The 17,510-nt window shown below is 36.5% G+C and overlaps 1 protein-coding gene across 1 annotated transcript in view; it reads right to left on the bottom strand.

Moving 5' to 3' along the window:
* Positions 1–675: 675 nt before the first annotated feature.
* LOC127410376 (adenylate cyclase type 1-like) overlaps positions 676–17,510 on the bottom strand; it is a 69,003-nt gene continuing 52,168 nt past the window's right edge. Inside the window, exons 14-20 of the mRNA XM_051645609.1 lie at positions 17,361–17,487; positions 16,385–16,501; positions 12,064–12,210; positions 11,845–11,943; positions 9,086–9,200; positions 5,681–5,805; positions 676–3,742 (exon numbers count right to left, since the gene is read on the bottom strand). Of these exons, the coding sequence (XP_051501569.1) occupies positions 3,431–3,742; positions 5,681–5,805; positions 9,086–9,200; positions 11,845–11,943; positions 12,064–12,210; positions 16,385–16,501; positions 17,361–17,487 (1,042 nt within the window). The 3' untranslated portion in view covers positions 676–3,430. The remainder of the gene's footprint in view (positions 3,743–5,680; positions 5,806–9,085; positions 9,201–11,844; positions 11,944–12,063; positions 12,211–16,384; positions 16,502–17,360; positions 17,488–17,510) is intronic.

The following is a 17,510-nucleotide window of genomic DNA, read 5'->3' as shown; positions in this document are numbered from 1 at the left end:
ACAAAGGGAGTTCAACTACGATGTGTAAATACTTTATAATTTAAATAACATTTCATTTTTTCATATTGCGGTAATTAGAATTAGGGGTTAAAATATGCTTTACTGACTTTATTTCTTTAAAATAAATGTCATTGGTTTGATATTTTGTGAAATAAAGCAGAGACGTTCATACATTTTTAACTGTGTCTTAAGTGACCAAATATTTTTGGGGGCCACTATAGGTGTATTTTGACTTGTTTCACAGATTTTGTTCACGTTAAGCATGAACCTCATTACATTTAGAATAATTTCCTATATGCTAAAATAAGTGAAATTATCTGCCAATGGAACAAGTTACTTTCTCTGAAAACCTTCATAGGCTTTAACGTTTTTCTTCTTGGGTAAATAAGGATGTTTATATATTTTATAACTGGAAAACCAATAGACCAAATTACAGATTAAGAATAGGATTTGCAGTGCCTTTATTGCTAAAAATTTGTATCATATCAGAGGAGAGAATCTTTATTTGTTTGGCTCCAGTTGTTTTTCTTGAGTTATACAACTTAATAACTCCCAGGTCATTCACTCTCACAGTCACAGTCCATAGTTTGACGCCCTGTTATTCAAGGCCAAAGTCAAGACCATGACAACACCGACCCTCGGAAAAACACCATGAAATGCACAATGTCATCTCTCATCATTATTTTATTCCTGAACAGTGCAAACACAAGTATAAAAGATCTCAATATGAAATTTACATTCACATAGAACCAATCGCAATAAATACATTGCAACCCCAAAAATAGCACAAATATTACAAATCATCAATAAAATACTCTTTTCGTTTACTCTACAATATATTTAATACGTACAATAATTTGGACCCGTATCAAATATGAAAATATCGAATTGACATGAAAATCTAGCCTATGATTTTACTGTGCACACTTTATGCTTTATTAAAATTAATACATAATGTTCATAACAGCAGTAAGTTAGGCCACTGTAATTTGAAAATAAATCATGTTAAGCCATATCGTATAGAACCATTTAGCTGTCTGGCTACATTTGTTGGATCATAGAATCTGAAATATTCAGTGATACAATAAGCATTTTGGCATTTGGCATTCATAATCATTAAATAAAAAAAATGAAACCTGAATGAGCAGTTTTTCAGTTTACATTAATAGGTGAAATCTTACAATTTTGTTTATGTGGCAACTTAACCTAAATGCAGGTAAAGTATAATCAGAAACAGAGCATTCCTGGATATGTTGTCTAATGTAATTTAAAAAAAGACAAAACTTTCAAATCTAAAGGAATAGCCCATTTGTGAGTCAGTACTGGGCCCCACGTGGTTCGATCAGTCCATGAGAATTAAGTTAGAAAGAAAACCAAGTCACAAAATTGTGCTATAAAAGAACACAGTCTGATATATTGGTAACTATAGTATGTGTTGGCACATATTAAAATAAATTCACCTTCTCTAACAGACCCTGGATAAAAAGGCAGTCACTTCAAGAGCTTGACATAGGTGCCAATGCTACAAAACTCCCAGCAAGCATTCCCCAATGTCTCACAGCAGCACCACGCATGGCACAGGTAAGCGGATAAGCCATCAGTAAAAGATTATGGTTCAAAAAAATATGTTTCAATTCATCAAGGCATCAAGGCCAGTATTGTGGGCACATGCAGTGCTACTAAAGCATGTTTTGCAACATTTCTTTGACACTTTTCACCCTTGGTTTTGTTTTTGCAATAGGCATGCATTAGAGACACAACTTAGTTATCAAATAGCAGACATGACAGAATTACGGCATGCTGAGAATGGACATGCTTGAAGCCAAACTTCATTCCCTAGGCATCATGGAAAATCTATCAAAGATACAGTAATAGCACAGAAAGTAAATAAACCTGGCCAACTGGCCTGAACTCTGAGTCTTTTATTCGTATGAAATCTAAAACGAGGCTTTTGAGTGTTCAAACTCGAGAGCGGATTCGAGATGTTTGCATGCTCTGAAATTGATGCACTAAAATCCAGATGTTCAGACGGCAGAACCTAAAACCTACAGAGCACATGACACATCCAGCACTAAAATATCATGCATGTTCAGTCGTGTGTTAAAGATCGTTCTGCAAACACAGTGAGAGATGCTACCATTGATAGGAGAATCGTAAAGCGAAGCGCCACTTACAAACTCAGAAAAACCACTGACAAAATATTTGGAATAGGGAACAAATGTCCAGCTATTCACTCTGCAGTTTTTTCAAAAATAATAATAAAATACTGCACTTTCACACAGCCTTTATTGTGCTGGCTTGTGTTACAGTTCTCACGCAGTGTAGTGATTATATCAGTAAATCAACATTTGACAGTATAATACGGAATTAGTGTTTTTTTCTTGTCATTACTGGAAAAAAAAAAAAAAAAATCCAGAGGTCAAATGGCAGCGACAAGTGAATGCAGATGTTTTCTCCAAGCACCAGTGCGTACACACATCACATGAAGGAAAACTTTGCTGATTCATCCCATGCAAAGTAAACATTTACCCACGTCAAAGACTCTACGGACTTTCTGTAAATGATTACAAAACAGCATAGTGTTTTCCTTTGACAATAAATCGTTTTGGTCTCTGATTCACTGTGGAGTAATTGTTTTGTAGTTTTGGCAATTTCTTTCTCAAGACAGTATTAACCGCAAACTAATGCCTTTGAAAACTGGAAATTCCATTTGTATCAGTTCCGAAAACCCTTGCCGAGTTTTTGTAAACAATGTATTGAAAACAAATCTCAATATGAGGAACCTTGTTTTGTTTTTTTAAATAAAAACCCAACCATGCCAAGTTTCTCCCTGCTTACGTTTCATCGTCTCATAAACATCTGCCCTGACTCAGTCATAGTACAAAATACAGCGCTGTTTAAAATCTTAATGTTTGGTCCTCATTGCTCACATGTTCATTGCCTTGGCATCTCTTGACATTTTTAGATGCAAGATAACATACAGATACAAACACACACACACACACACACACACACACACACACACTGGGCATGTGTCTCCTCGGCTGGTGTGAAGCTGCCTTGCAGTAGATCGCATGCTCCCATGTAGGAGACCCTGAAGTCCTATTGGTCTGGGGAAGACTCATTATAACACACACACACACACACACACACACACACATAATTACATACATGCTTATTATGTACTTGTGTGGAAGGGGAGGGCTTTTCTCTGTGTGGCACATTTAAATGTCTCTCTCATCTCCTCACCAGTGCAAAGACAGAGACCTCACTGTCTCCTTTCTCCTTTTTTTCAACACAGATCTACAATCCTACATCCTATATTTTTTGCTCTTACCTCATTACTTTGTGTTTGGTCTCCCTCTCTGACTCTAAATGTACTAATTTATTGATCTCTGCAGAACCTGTCTCAGTGGCTCAGTCTCAGTGTTCACACCTCCATCTCCATGTTGACAGATACTGAGGGTAGGTAAAGAATGCTGTTGTTTGGAATTGTGGCAACGCACCCCAGAGTGTGACTTTTGACCCCATAACTGCTGACAGTGGGTGCAGAGCCCAACTTTGTCTGGATGCAAGGGCTCGACCCACGCTCCAGGCTCTTGGACTGAGTATGGTGTGTGCCTTGGTGGGTTCGGCCCTCCAGAAAATAGGTGAGCATTTGACCTTTGCCCTTTACGCTGACCTGTCCACGGCACTGGAAGTGATAATAACCATGGAGTAGTCGGAAGACATCCTCTGTTACCTGTAAATGCACAAGCAAAGAAAAGCAAATAAACACAAAATGCTAAAATACTTTAGCCATTCCTAGCTTAATATGCAAAGACAACTTTAAGCCCCTTAGAGGAAATAAATAATAACAAAATAAAATAATCTAAAACAGATTTGCGTGCCCTCGCAATACATTTACCATGGTTTTACTATAGTAACAGTATTTTAACCTTGATATTCGTAGTAAATTCAAAGTAATAATACAGGAAAACTATGGTACTAAAAATCATAATTTTGTGTTACTAAGGTTTTACTACAAATACCATATTATTTGTAGTAAAACCATAAGAAATCACAATAATTACCATGTTTAATCTATAGTAAAACCATGGTTACTATATGGATAGAGTATACTGTATTAAAACCATGATTTCCACCAAACAAATCATGGTTAGCCTACAAAGGTCATGGTTACTACAATATTACTATAGAAAAACCATGATTTCTGGCAAAAACTATGGTTACTACAGTCTACAATATTACTATAGTAAAACCAGCTAAACTATTGTATTTGTTTAGTAAAACCATAATAACCACAAATTTATGATTTTTATTAACATAGGTTTTGTTTTCCTGTATTATCACCATGGTTTCACTAGAAATATTGTGGTTAAAATATGGTTAGAGTAGTAAAACCATTAAATACAGTAAATATACTGTGAGGGAATGCAAACTATTGCAAGAGAACGCAAAACTTATTGCAAAGAAACGCAAACTAATGCGACGGTATGCAAAAGTAATTTTGAGGGAACGTACAACTTATTGAAAGGGAACGCAAAAATTATTGTGAGGGAACGCAAACTATTGCGAGGGAATGCACAACTTATGATGGAATGCAAACTATTGCAGGCAAACATAAAACTTATTGCGAGGGAACGCGAACTATTGTGGGCAAACACAAAACTTATTGCGAGGGAACGCAAACTATTGCGAGGGAACATAAAACTTATTGTGAAGAAACGCAAACTATTGCATTCCCTCGCAAAACTTATTGCAAAGGAGAGGCAAACTAATGCAACGGTACGCAAAAGTCATTTTGAGGGAACGCAAAACGTTTTGCGAGGGAACACAAACTATTGTGCGGGAATGCAAAAATTATTATGAGGGAACACAAACTATTGTGCGGGAATGCAAAAATTATTGTGAGGGAACGCAAACTATTGCGAGGGAACATAAAACTTATTGTGAAGAAACGCAAACTATTGCATTCCCTCGCAAAACTTATTGCAAAGGAGACGCAAACTAATGCGACGGTACGCAAAAGTCATTTTGAGGGAACGCAAAACTTTTTGCGAGGGAACACAAACTATTGTGCGGGAATGCAAAAATTATTGTGAGGGAATGCATACTATTGTGAGGGAACGCAAAAATTATTGTAAGGGAACGCAAACAATTGCGAGGGAATGCAGAACTTATTTAACAGGGCATGCAAAACTATTTCAGAAAAAAATTCACGCCCTGTCCTCAAAGGGGCTTCGTAAATTTTACTGTAAGTTTCTATCCGTGAGAAGTGTAAACACTGTGTCTCTGTGCACTCAAAACATTGCTCTGTTTGTTTAAGCATCCCAACAAGCTTGACACAGAAACATTAGCTTGACCAATGTTGAGTTTGGGGCAAGACTATCTGTTTGTCAACCAGTGAATGACAAGAAAGTGTTTGGGAGACCTGTTTGAAAATTATGGTGGCATTTGTTGAAGCTAGTCATGCAGAAATTACACACTTCACCTTTAACTTATTTTATTCAAGAAAAAAAAATACTATTTAGCAAAACTGAATTAACCTGACTTCATTGGGTTACACCAGCAAAAAAATAATAATTTAAGGGTCTTTTCTTAATGGCACATTTACACAATTTATAGTGGAGTGATCTAGTTTTTGCTGTTTGTGTATATGATTCTATGTCTGTTCCACCTGTATCTTGCCCTGAACTCCAGTGCTGTCCATTCTGCTTGCAACGTTGACTGTGTTTCCCCAGATGTCGTACTGAGGCCTCCGAGCCCCGATCACCCCGGCAACCACTGGACCCACATTAATACCTGATAAATGAATTACCATATAAATTCAACCACTTCATCAATTACCTTCAAAAACATAAAAATGCATTTGCAGCATTTTTAGCTTCCATAATGTGACGTTTTTCTGTGAGAAACAGAATTTTCAGTGGGAAAACAGACAATAAAATGGGTAAACAATTCCTATAGACATACATTGAAGGAGAGACCAAACATACAGGTGCATCTCAATAAATTAGAATGTCGTGGAAAAGTTCATTTATTTCAGTAATTCAACTCAAATTGTGAAACTCGTGTATTAAATAAATTCAGTGCACACAGACTGAAGTAGTTTAAGTCTTTGGTTCTTTTAATTGTGATGATTTTGGCTCACATTTAACAAAAACCCACCAATTCACCCTTCACAAGGAGGGTAAGCCACAAACATTCATTGCCAAAGAAGCTGGCTGTTCACAGAGTGCTGTATCCAAGCATGTTAACAGAAAGTTGAGTGGAAGGAAAAAGTGTGGAAGAAAAAGATGCACAACCAACCGAGAGAACCGCAGCCTTATGAGGATTGTCAAGCAAAATCGATTCAAGAATTTGGGTGAACTTCACAAGGAATGGACTGAGGCTGGGGTCAAGGCCTCAAGAGCCACCACACACACAGACATGTCAAGGAATTTGGCTACAGTATTCCTCTTGTTAAGCCACTCCTGAACCACAGACAACGTCAGAGGCGTCTTACCTGGGCTAAGGAGAAGAAGAACTGGACTGTTGCCCAGTGTTCCAAAGTCCTCTTTTCAGATGAGAGCAAGTTTTGTATTTCATTTGGAAACCAAGGTCCTAGAGTCTGGAGGAAGGGTGAAGAAGCTCATAGCCCAAGTTGCTTGAAGTCCAGTGTTAAGTTTCCACAGTCTGTGATGATTTGGGGTGCAATGTCATCTGCTGGTGTTGGTCCACTGTGTTTTTTGAAAAGCAAAGTCACTGCACCCGTTTACCAAGAAATTGTGGAGCACTTCATGCTTCCTTCTGCTGACCAGCATTTTAAAGATGCTGATTTCATTTTCCAGCAGGATTTGGCACCTGCCCACACTGCCAAAAGCACCAAAAGTTGGTTAAATGACCATGGTGTTGGTGTGCTTGACTGGCCAGCAAACTCATCAGACCTGAACCCCATAGAGACTCTATGGGGTATTGTCAAGAGGAAAATGAGAAACAAGAGACCAAAAAATGCAGATGAGCTGAAGGCCACTGTCAAAGAAACCTGGGCTTCCATACCACCTCAGCAGTGCCTCAAACTGATCACCTCCATGCCACGCCGAATTGAGGCAGTAATTAAAGCAAAAGGAGCCCCTACCAAGTATTGAGTACATATACAGTAAATGAACGTACTTTCCAGAAGGCCAACAATTCACTAAAAATGTTTTTTTTATTGGTCTTATGATGTATTCTAATTTTTTGAGATAGTGAATTGGTGGGTTTTTGTTAAATGTGAGCCAAAATCATCACAATTAAAAGAACCAAAGACTTAAACTACTTCAGTCTGTGTGCATTGAATTTATTTAATACACGAGTTTCACAATTTGAGTTGAATTACTGAAATAAATGAACTTTTCCACGACATTCTAATTTATTGAGATGCACCTGTATCTAAGAAACATATCTAGATAAATATCTGGGCATGAGCTCTTTTGACTTGGGCCAGTAAGCAAAAACCTAGCAACCACCCTGAACACATTAGCACCTGCATAGCAACACCCTGGCAACCACCCACAACACCCTAGCATTGTGGAAGTAAGTTCTGCACAGGCAAGCACCATTCACATTTTCTTCAGAAAACATACAAATTTAGTTGGTTAATATTATTTTTCCCTGCCTGAATTCCCTCATTTGAGAGGTGGAGAAATTTATTTTTGATGGAAATGAAAAATTATAAAACCTTTTTTTTCTCTCTCTTTAGAAAAACATGCACAACATGAATTGTGCACAATAAAACATTTGTCTAGAAAGTAAATAGGGTCAAATACTCTTATTATGCATATGTGTACAACTGCATATGTTCATAGTATGGCTGGTAAGTTTAATGCAATCATTTCTGCAATTAGTAGTTGACTGTTTAACGTGTTAAAACAAATTAACGCAAATAATGCAGTATCTGTCTTTTCTTCTAAAAATTTTCATTTGTGTTCAGCAGAAGAAAGAAAGTCATTCACATCTGGGATGGCATGAGGGTGAGTAAATGATGAGAGAATTTTCATTTTTAATATTTATTACCACAAAAAATTTTATTAGACTTCGCCCCTTATTTTCTTTAGAAAAGCACAAAATCGTGGTTACATTGAAGCACTTACAATGAAAGTCAATTGGGCCAATCCGTTAATGTTAAAATACTCACTGTTTCAAAAGTATAGCCACAAGACATAAACAGTCTTTGAGTTCACATGATTTTAGTCTGATAAAATCGCGTAATAACTTTTGCTGTATAAAGTTAAAGCCAATTTTACAACTTCGTTGCCATTACAATGTTATGCCGCAAACTTTGTAATCACTCTAAATGACTATTTAAACAACTTTACAGGTCAAATAATACACAATATTTAACAAAAGAATTAATGCAAGTTGTTTTTAGAAAATTATATACTTCACATTTCTGTCTTTAAACCCTCCAAAAATTGGACCCATTCACTTCTATTGTAAGTGCCTCAATGTAGCCTTGATTTATTTTTTATTTTATAATCTAGAAAGGGTAGAAAATGATAGTGGATAAGGATACTGATACCAAATTGTGATGTGTACAACTTTTCCTCTTGTATATTCGTGTCATTAAATCCTGTTTGATGGTCCATACAGATGTAATCAATGCTATGTAAATGTGCTGCTGCTGGTGGGTCTTTGACATCCATTCTACAGGACACTTGAAGTGACATGGCAAAGATCTCTCCGATTATAATCAACACTTTCTACACTGCATGTGTGCAACAACACCATTGATAATAATAGGGGCGATCTTTTGTCGAGTTGTGATGTGTAGCTCACCTCCAGAGTGGGCATGAAGGCATTCTTGCTCAGGGTATTCCAACATCTTAATCCACCTCTGCATATGTTCAGTATGTTAAGTATGTCACTTGTTTATGTTTGTGTGTAACTGTGTTATGCACAATCTACCACTGCAAATTATATTAAACTCAGGAGGTCCTACTGGACCGCCAGACACAGGAGGTCCGGCACAATGTGCACACTTATCCTCTGACGTTTTTTCTCCAATCATATTTTCCTTCAATCACATATGCACACTCACCCACACAAACACACGTTCACTCACCAACTCTAAGTACAAAGTCATTGTAGGACTGGTAGTTGATCGCGTCCAGAACCTCAAACATCTCAAAGGCGAAATCAGCTACTGTGCACAGGTGTGCAGAGATGGACTTCTTAACCTATTCACGGGTAACAGAGAACATACAGAAAGACACAATAATAATTAATTACCATTTCTACATGCTCATGTTCTAAGATAAATATAGAGGGTGGGTGATTTGTACTAAATACTGTATTGTATCTCATAAAAAACTAGCTCCACTAACCAAAAGGTGAAGTGCTGATTTTTACTTTAGTGTTAAAATACTTCTTATATAATACATTCCAATCCCAAATTAATTTGTATAGAAAACCACTATATATAATAATTTACAGGTACTGTATAATATAATATAACTACCATTCATAGGTTGATTTCCTTGATAAGTGTAATCACTGTGGTGGCATCAAGACACATTTCTATTTTAGCATTCAGACCGGTCCAACACAGCAATACTGGCTCAACCAATTGCAAGAATTTGGGGTGGGACTATCAGTTTTTGTGACCAGTGGTGACACTAGTAGCACAGAAATTACAAAAGTAGTCCATCCAACTTGTGCTCTTTATTGCAGGTCTTCTGTAGTAGTTATGGGAAGATTGGATCATTTTACTGACTTGGATCTTTGACTCTCATTCAGCAAAATGAACAAATCTTTTTTCAAGTCATTTCGTCACATGACTGTCACTAGGCTTAGCATAGAAGACAAAAGATTAATTCACGAGTGACAATTACTGATTTTTCGTTAATTTTACAGCTTACAGTTCGATGTGTTGCAGTTGTTTGTATCGTGATCAATACTTGTCAGTGTGACGATAAATTGTCTTTTAAAATCATACAAATTGTCATGATGAATATACATGTATTTAATACAGGACATGTACAAGATATTCTCTGCCAAGTGTAAAATTGAAGTAAAATGGTCTTAGATAAATTCACAGGGAAATTCAATAAGGCATACAGTTCTTCATTTGGCTCTAGTTCACACCGAGTACATGAGAAGGACATAAATCATAAAACAAGGGGATGCATCATGAAGGAAAAATAAATGACAATATATCCAAAATCAGTTTAGTAGTCAAGTCAACAATATGAGTTTTCCTCATAGCTTTTTGTAGTCTATGATATTTTCTAAAGAGAGAAGATAAAAGTTGTAACTCCATTATAAACAGTTTAGGACTGGGCTTGAAAGGCATCTTGCTTTATGAATGCTTTTTTTTTCTCCCCATCATACAGATAACATTTAAAGATTTAACTAACTCTTAATACCAGATTCAGTGTTATATAAAAGAACCATCATGACAGAAATATTCACAAAGTTACAAATTGCAAGAAATAAAGAAGCTAAAATTTGAGACCAGAAACACTTCATGTAACTGTAAGTGCAAAAAGTAAAACCTTTCTAACTTCTTGTATTTAAGGATGGTTGAGAGTATGAACTAACTTCTGTTTCCAATACAAAGGCTGTGCGGCTGTTGTATCAAATGAACAAAAGACTAATTTCCGAAGACTCGGGAGGTGAGCTTCTAATTTCTGTTACCTGTGGGACATGTTGCCTATGCAGCTTTCACGTGTCAAATGAACAAAACACGAACTATAATTTTTGCGCATGCCATGGCAAAATGAAAGTATTTAATGACAGGAATACACAGCGGGTAAAATTGTACACATCAAATTGTATTTTGACGTTTACACAGCAAACCAGCTTATTAACAATTACATTAACTTTCAGTATCCATTTAATTTTCCAGCCGCCAATGATGCTAAATGTCATTGTTTAAGTGTCTCATAATAAGTTTCTGTGACAAGTTTAAATATGAAGAAAAGCTACTGCAGATGGTAAGATTTTTTTGCAAATAACAACTTAAATTTCCCTCAGTTTCTTACAAAAAGCTATCGTACGGCTTCAGAACACTTGAAATACAGTGCATGAGTCATATGGACTACTTTTAGAGGTAGAAAGCCCTGAACCTATAGTGAAAAAAAAATAAAAATTTGAGAAAAAAAATTCAGAGGAAAAATATTCTGCATAAAAAAAAAACATACGGAGAGAAAAACAAAATTCAGAGAGAAAAAAAAAATTCAGATACAAATGTATTTATTTTTTGACCGAGAATTGTTTTTTACGACATAGACACTAAGACACCTAAAAAAAAAAAAAATTATCTCGAAATTTTTTTTTTTCTCTCCGTATTTTTTTTTTTTTCCTCTGAATTTTTTTAACCTAGTGATTTTTTTTTTCTTTTCACCTTGCAGTTCAGAGCTTCCCTATAGAGTACTTTTATGGTGCTGTTTTGTCCTTTTTGGAGCTTGACAGGCCTTACTCTATATGCTTACATTGTGTGGAAAGAACAGACAGAATTTTGTTTCCTGGGTCAACTAACCCTTTAACCACACAATTTCATGCCACCTGTCCTTTTACCAGATGCATTGAAAAATGACATCAGCAATCTGAGATTTAGACTAATTAACATGTGAGGTGTGTGCTTGCCTGTTTGCTATTAGTTTTGCTTATAGCAACAGCAAGTTTGAGTGGTATCATGACAAGTTTTTCACCCTTCAAATCCAAAAGCAAATACACCCAAACTCAGATGAACTCTAAAACACACATACACACACACAGTTCTTTCTTCATGCTCTCACTTTTAAAGACATCACACGTACACACACATAAACAAAACACAGCAGAGCTCAGAATACTGAGGCACACATATGCTCTGTGTACCTTGGATCCCGTTGTGGGGACGAGTCCGACTGCAGCCATATAGGTGCTGCCGATAGTTTTAATCTTTTCAATATCTCTGTAGCATTCCTTATCCATCAGCTACAGAAAGAGATAGAGATGGTGCAACAGAGAAATAATGAAGCCTTGAGTGGGATTAAGGTAATGCACACACTCAGCCAAACATTACATTTCTTGGAATGGGAAACAAGAAATTCTCACCGCATCAAAGTCGGCGATGATCTCGTTGAGCAGCCTAAGGCATTCCACACCCATGTTGTTTCCATCCAGTTCAATGTAGAAGTCATTAAAGTTGGGGATGGAGGCAAACAGGACGCCCACCTGAGAGTAAGACTGATAGTATAGATCCTGGAAAAGGGAAAGAGCAGGAGAGAAAAGAGCTGTGAGACCCTCAGGGGACGATACCACTTATCCAGGCTGAGCTGTCGACTCATGGACTAAATATCTAGGCAAGTCTACAGAAATTAGTCATGACATACGACATGCATGAATTGTCCAGAATTTGGTAAAAGCAAAATTTGCTTTCAGTATCAGAGTGGAGTAAATTAGTGACAGCTGTGGATGTAATATTGACCTGTCCATCTAGTAGAGGCATCACTGTGGTTTAGCTAAACAGTGGTGGTTCTTGACTGGCAAGTTGCGACAAAAAAATGGGTTGCACATCTTTTCTGATAGGGTTGCAGACAGCAGAGAAAACAATTCGAAATGTATATACTAAAATGCAACTGACCATATAATCGTGCATAGAAAAATATATAGGTTTATCATCTTTTAAACAACATCATCAAATGGGAAATCGACATGTTGCTTCCAAATGTTTATGTACCCTGAAATCGACCCCATTCTTCCTAATAACTGAAAGCACCATACCCCATAAGACATTTTTGCATCAATTCAATTGCAATTACCTTTACCTTTTTCTCTAGCGCTACTGATAGCAGACTCTGAGACATGGGTTCTGGTCCCATGGAAACCAAGAAGTAATTGCGTTCACATAAACATTGCTAAGCACGATTCGAAGGTTGCATTTTTGCTGAACTGACAGTTAGGTTAAGGGTTGGGGAGTAGGGTTAATAAAATATGCATTCCTGTCGACTGTATTACTTTATTTACAATTAAAAATACAATTCACTTTTTGCGCCACTATGTGGACATTTCATCTGTTAAAGGGATAGTTCACCCAAAAATGAAAATTCTCTCATTATTTACCCACCCTCATGCCATCCCAGATGTGTATAACTTTATTTCTTCCACTGAATGAAGAATTTTAGAAAAATATCTCAGCTCTGTAGGTCCTCACAATGCAAGTAAATGGGTGCCAGAAATTTGAAGTTCCAAAAAGCACATAAAGGCAGCATAAAAGTAATCCATATGACTTCAGTGGTTAAATTCATATCTTCAGAAGTGATATGATAGGTGTGGGTGAGAAACAGATCAATATTTAAGTCCTTTTTTAACACAAATTCTCCTTCCTACCCAGTAGGTGGCGATATGCGCGAAGAATACGAATCACCAAAAACAAAAGAAGAATGTGAAAGTGAGAGTGGAGATTGTTAGTAAAAAAGGACTTAAATATTGATTTGTTTCTCACCCACACCTATCATATCACTTCTGAAGATATGGATTTAACCACTGGAGTCTTCTGAATTACTTTTATGCTGCCTTTATGTGCTTTTTGGAGCTTCAGCGATTTGGTACCCATTTACTTGCATTGTATGGACCGACATTGCTGAAATATTCATCTAAAAATCTTCATTTGTGCTTTGTAGAAGAAAGACATACACATCTGGGATGGCAAGAGGGTGAGTAAATGATTAGAGAATTGTAATTTTTTGGGTGAACCATCCCTTTAACTGGAGCGCACATGTGCCCATACATTCAACAATACTTCCAGCTTCGGGCCCTGGGGGGCAGTGATCAAAATTTCAGTAAGCACAGACTGATGTCGGCAGTGGAAATGTCAGCCTACTGTTGATGAATTCACAGTGTGATCAGTCTGTTTTAAATAAAAAAGTTTGTATTTTGTTCTTGACATCAGCAGCTCTAGGAGCCAAATCTATCTGTATTTTTATTTCTTTGTTTGTTTGTTTTTTTGGTAATAGTAATCTGTCACTTGGTAGAAGCTATTCAAAATAGGCAGATGACAACACAAACAGTTTGTGTGACGTGGCCTCATTTTTGAAAACCAAGAACAAAACTTGCAATGATGATCAACATTGTTTGTGTCAACCACAATGTGTTTTGCGTGGTGATTTATTTGCTGCCGAGTGCATAAAACAAAATAAATTTTGCTTGTTGTTGGGCCAATGCAGGTCATGGTAATGTTAGTACATTTTCATGTTTAATATAAAATTTTAGTTTACTTTTGTACACTAAACAATGTTGGTACTATGTTGGGTCGTCGCCACTTGATGTCCAATGTAAAATCTGGGTCCTGTAGCAAAACCTGTTAAAAACTATTGCATGAAATGGTTTACATAATTTAAAATAAAAGTTTGATGTAATACATAGACACAGTCTGACGTTCACAGAGTCAATCTCCCAACCCAGCTACCCAAAACATTTATGAAAATTCAACTGCAAGAACAGGTTGTTTCAGAAATCATCAAGGTATTGACGTCAGAACAATCATTACAATAACATATAACCACCCACACTTACATATCAATGCCTATTCAGTATTAAGCAGCTTGGTCCAACCTGATGAACAACATTGTGATGTATGCAGGTACACAGAAGTTATGCAATCATAAGTTAATTTACATATAAAGGTATAAGTCTTAAAGGTGCAATGGCATAAACAGCCTGTTTGATTCTAAGGGTCAGAGAGGAGGTAAAAAATGGTCATGTTAAACTAAATTATGATGTTTTTGGTGCAAGAAACCTTGACTAACATTCTAAGTGGACTTGAGGGATAAAATGCTACAAAAGACCCATACTTGGACAGTTATGAGAGTTCACTACAAATAAATTGACAGTAAAAATAGAACATTAAATGTGTCAAATTGTTTTTCCAAACCATCACTGTAGTAAAACATATTTGTGTTTAAAATGTGTGTAAAAATGAAAAATAGAGGAAGAAAAAGATTGTGATAAAAATTGATGTAAAAATGAGGCATAAAAAAGAAAAACATTTGTCCGTTGAGAAAAGAATTCCAGAGATGTTTGCATCTTGGGTATACTTTTGTGTATGTGTCTTGATTTTCACTTTCCCGTGTCACTGTTTACAATATAATTCCACCCGTAGGAGAGGATGCTTACTTCAGAGCTAAACAGATTTCAGGATGTCTGATTTCATCAATTCCTTTAAAGGGTCTTGGACAGGAAAAGAGGCGAGCAGCATGTGTTAAGCATGCAGCAAACATAAAGAATATAACAAACTGGGGAGTGTAATCACACATTCCTCATATTCATAAGGCCTCACAAAGCAACCTGGCAGTGAGATCACAAAGTCAGACAGAGAGGCTGAGCATTAGCACAACTCTCAATGCTATCTCATTTACATGATCAAAACATACAGTATCATCAAAGGATCTCTGCTGACCTCTCACCTAAATTATTGCTGGATCACAACAACATTTCCATGAAGTGGTGATACTGGGAATTACAACTCAATGCTCAATTAAAATGATACTTCACCCACAAATGAAAATTCTGTCATCATTTACTCATTTCGTTCCAAACCTGTATGACTTTCTTTCTGCTGTGGAACACAAAAGGAGATTTTCAAACATATCTTTTGCATAAAAAAAAAGAAAAAAAAAAAAGACAAAAAAAAGTGAATGGTGGCCATCGCTGTCGAGTTAGATTTTCAGTGAATATTGATTCAGTGAATTAAATTTAGTTCCGTTCCTCACACAAACCTATGATATAGCTTCAGAAGACTTGGAATGAAAAGCAAAATTAGTATGGACTGCACAAGACACTTTTGGTACCTTTTCTCCTTTTTCTGGTCCCCATCCACTTTCATTGTATAAAAAAGAGCAGCTTGCACATTAATATAACAATTGATCAATCCCTTTTTTGTGTTCCATGGAGGAAAGTTAGTCATACAGGTTTAGAACAACATGAGCGTGAGTAAATAATGACAGAATTTTATTTTTGGGGTGGACTATCCCTTTTAAGACAACATGAAATTAAAAACAAAATTAACCCTCTTTACTTCCTTAACTAAACTTCCTGGTTTTATTGTGCATGACTCATCAGTGCACATTATTCTAACGATTTTATTATTCTAATGTATATATTTTAATGATATTTTTCTGATATAATTTTTCTGCCTATGAAATTATAATTTTTTTCTGCTGATCTTGCGGATGCGGATAAATAATACTGACCAACAATATCAAGCCAAGCCATTCAAATCATAATAGATAGAATCAAGCCCTGTCCTATGTTATTTCCATCTAAATATAATGTTTCACTTGGATATACATTACGGATGTTAAATGATCCGTGAATTCTGTTTCATGTTGTCTTTCAGCCCATCCAACATTTCAGTGAAATTTCTCTGAAATCTGACCATGTTTCGTGGGTTGGACAGCAGGAAGTGCTGCGCAACATGTGCAGGCAGCAGATTGAACAGAATCCGCTTATTGTCCAGCTTCACTCTCTCCATGTCATCTCTCTCCTCTTCTGCCTAAAAAATGTAACACACAAACATGTTTTAAGGAAATATTGTGGTACGGCACTCTACAGACACTGGAGATTTTAGAGTTCATTAATAATAAAAACTAATAATTATAATGTAGAAAATAATTAAAATCCACCAGAGGGCACTGTTACTTCTAAAATACAGTAGAATGTCTTTTTTTTTACAGTGCCGAAGCACTGTTGCTGATGTTACTTATATGCTTAGATGAAATCTGCAGACTTTTTTTTTTTTTTTCCTGTATTTTCAGCTCTGATTTTGAGGAAAAATCTCCATAGTGAATTTTAACACGCATAGCTGACTACATAATCATATTAGACACATATTAGAAATCACAGTGCACTTAAAGGTGCACTCAGCGATTTTTTCCTCATTAAACAATTTTATTAAAATATGTTCATGTGTTCTCACAAGGACTTTTGGTATCGTGCAAGTGCCAGTTCAAAAACATGAACGAGCATGCTTATATGTCAATAAGCATGGGACTGACAGTTCAGCCATAGGAACTGCCAGTCCCATGGCAGTTTCGACGCCTGACTGCCATTAGTGCATTTCTTCAACTTTTGCTTTTGCATTCTGCATTCACACCACTATGTGTCAGTACAAGTCCAAGTAGACATATCTGCCGTGCAAAAAATGTGCCAAAAAATTACTGATCGCACATTTAATAAACAGACATGCAAGGGAAGAAGAATGTATAGATAGGATATTTGAATGACAGGTGTATCAACTCTGTGGAAATCTGCGAATCTTTGCTTATATCATTGCTGAAGCATTCTAGCCATTAGAAGCTTCATACATATGCAAAGACCCTAAAACACTAATACACATGCACAGGTGCACCCACCTGAGTGGCCCAGAGGTAGTCCAGTCTGAGTTTGAGATCCAGTTGTCTGCAGTGGAGCACCAGAGCTCCAGAAAACAACAGCATTGAAAGAACCGGGTCATAGCCGTGTGTGTGAAAAAATCCACCGCTACACACACACACACACACACA

The sequence above is a fragment of the Myxocyprinus asiaticus genome, chromosome 19 (genome assembly GCF_019703515.2).
Source record: "Myxocyprinus asiaticus isolate MX2 ecotype Aquarium Trade chromosome 19, UBuf_Myxa_2, whole genome shotgun sequence".
NCBI lineage: Eukaryota > Metazoa > Chordata > Actinopteri > Cypriniformes > Catostomidae > Myxocyprinus > Myxocyprinus asiaticus.
The sequence above is the reverse complement of the archived record's forward strand: the minus strand, read 5'-3'. Positions and strand labels throughout refer to the sequence as shown.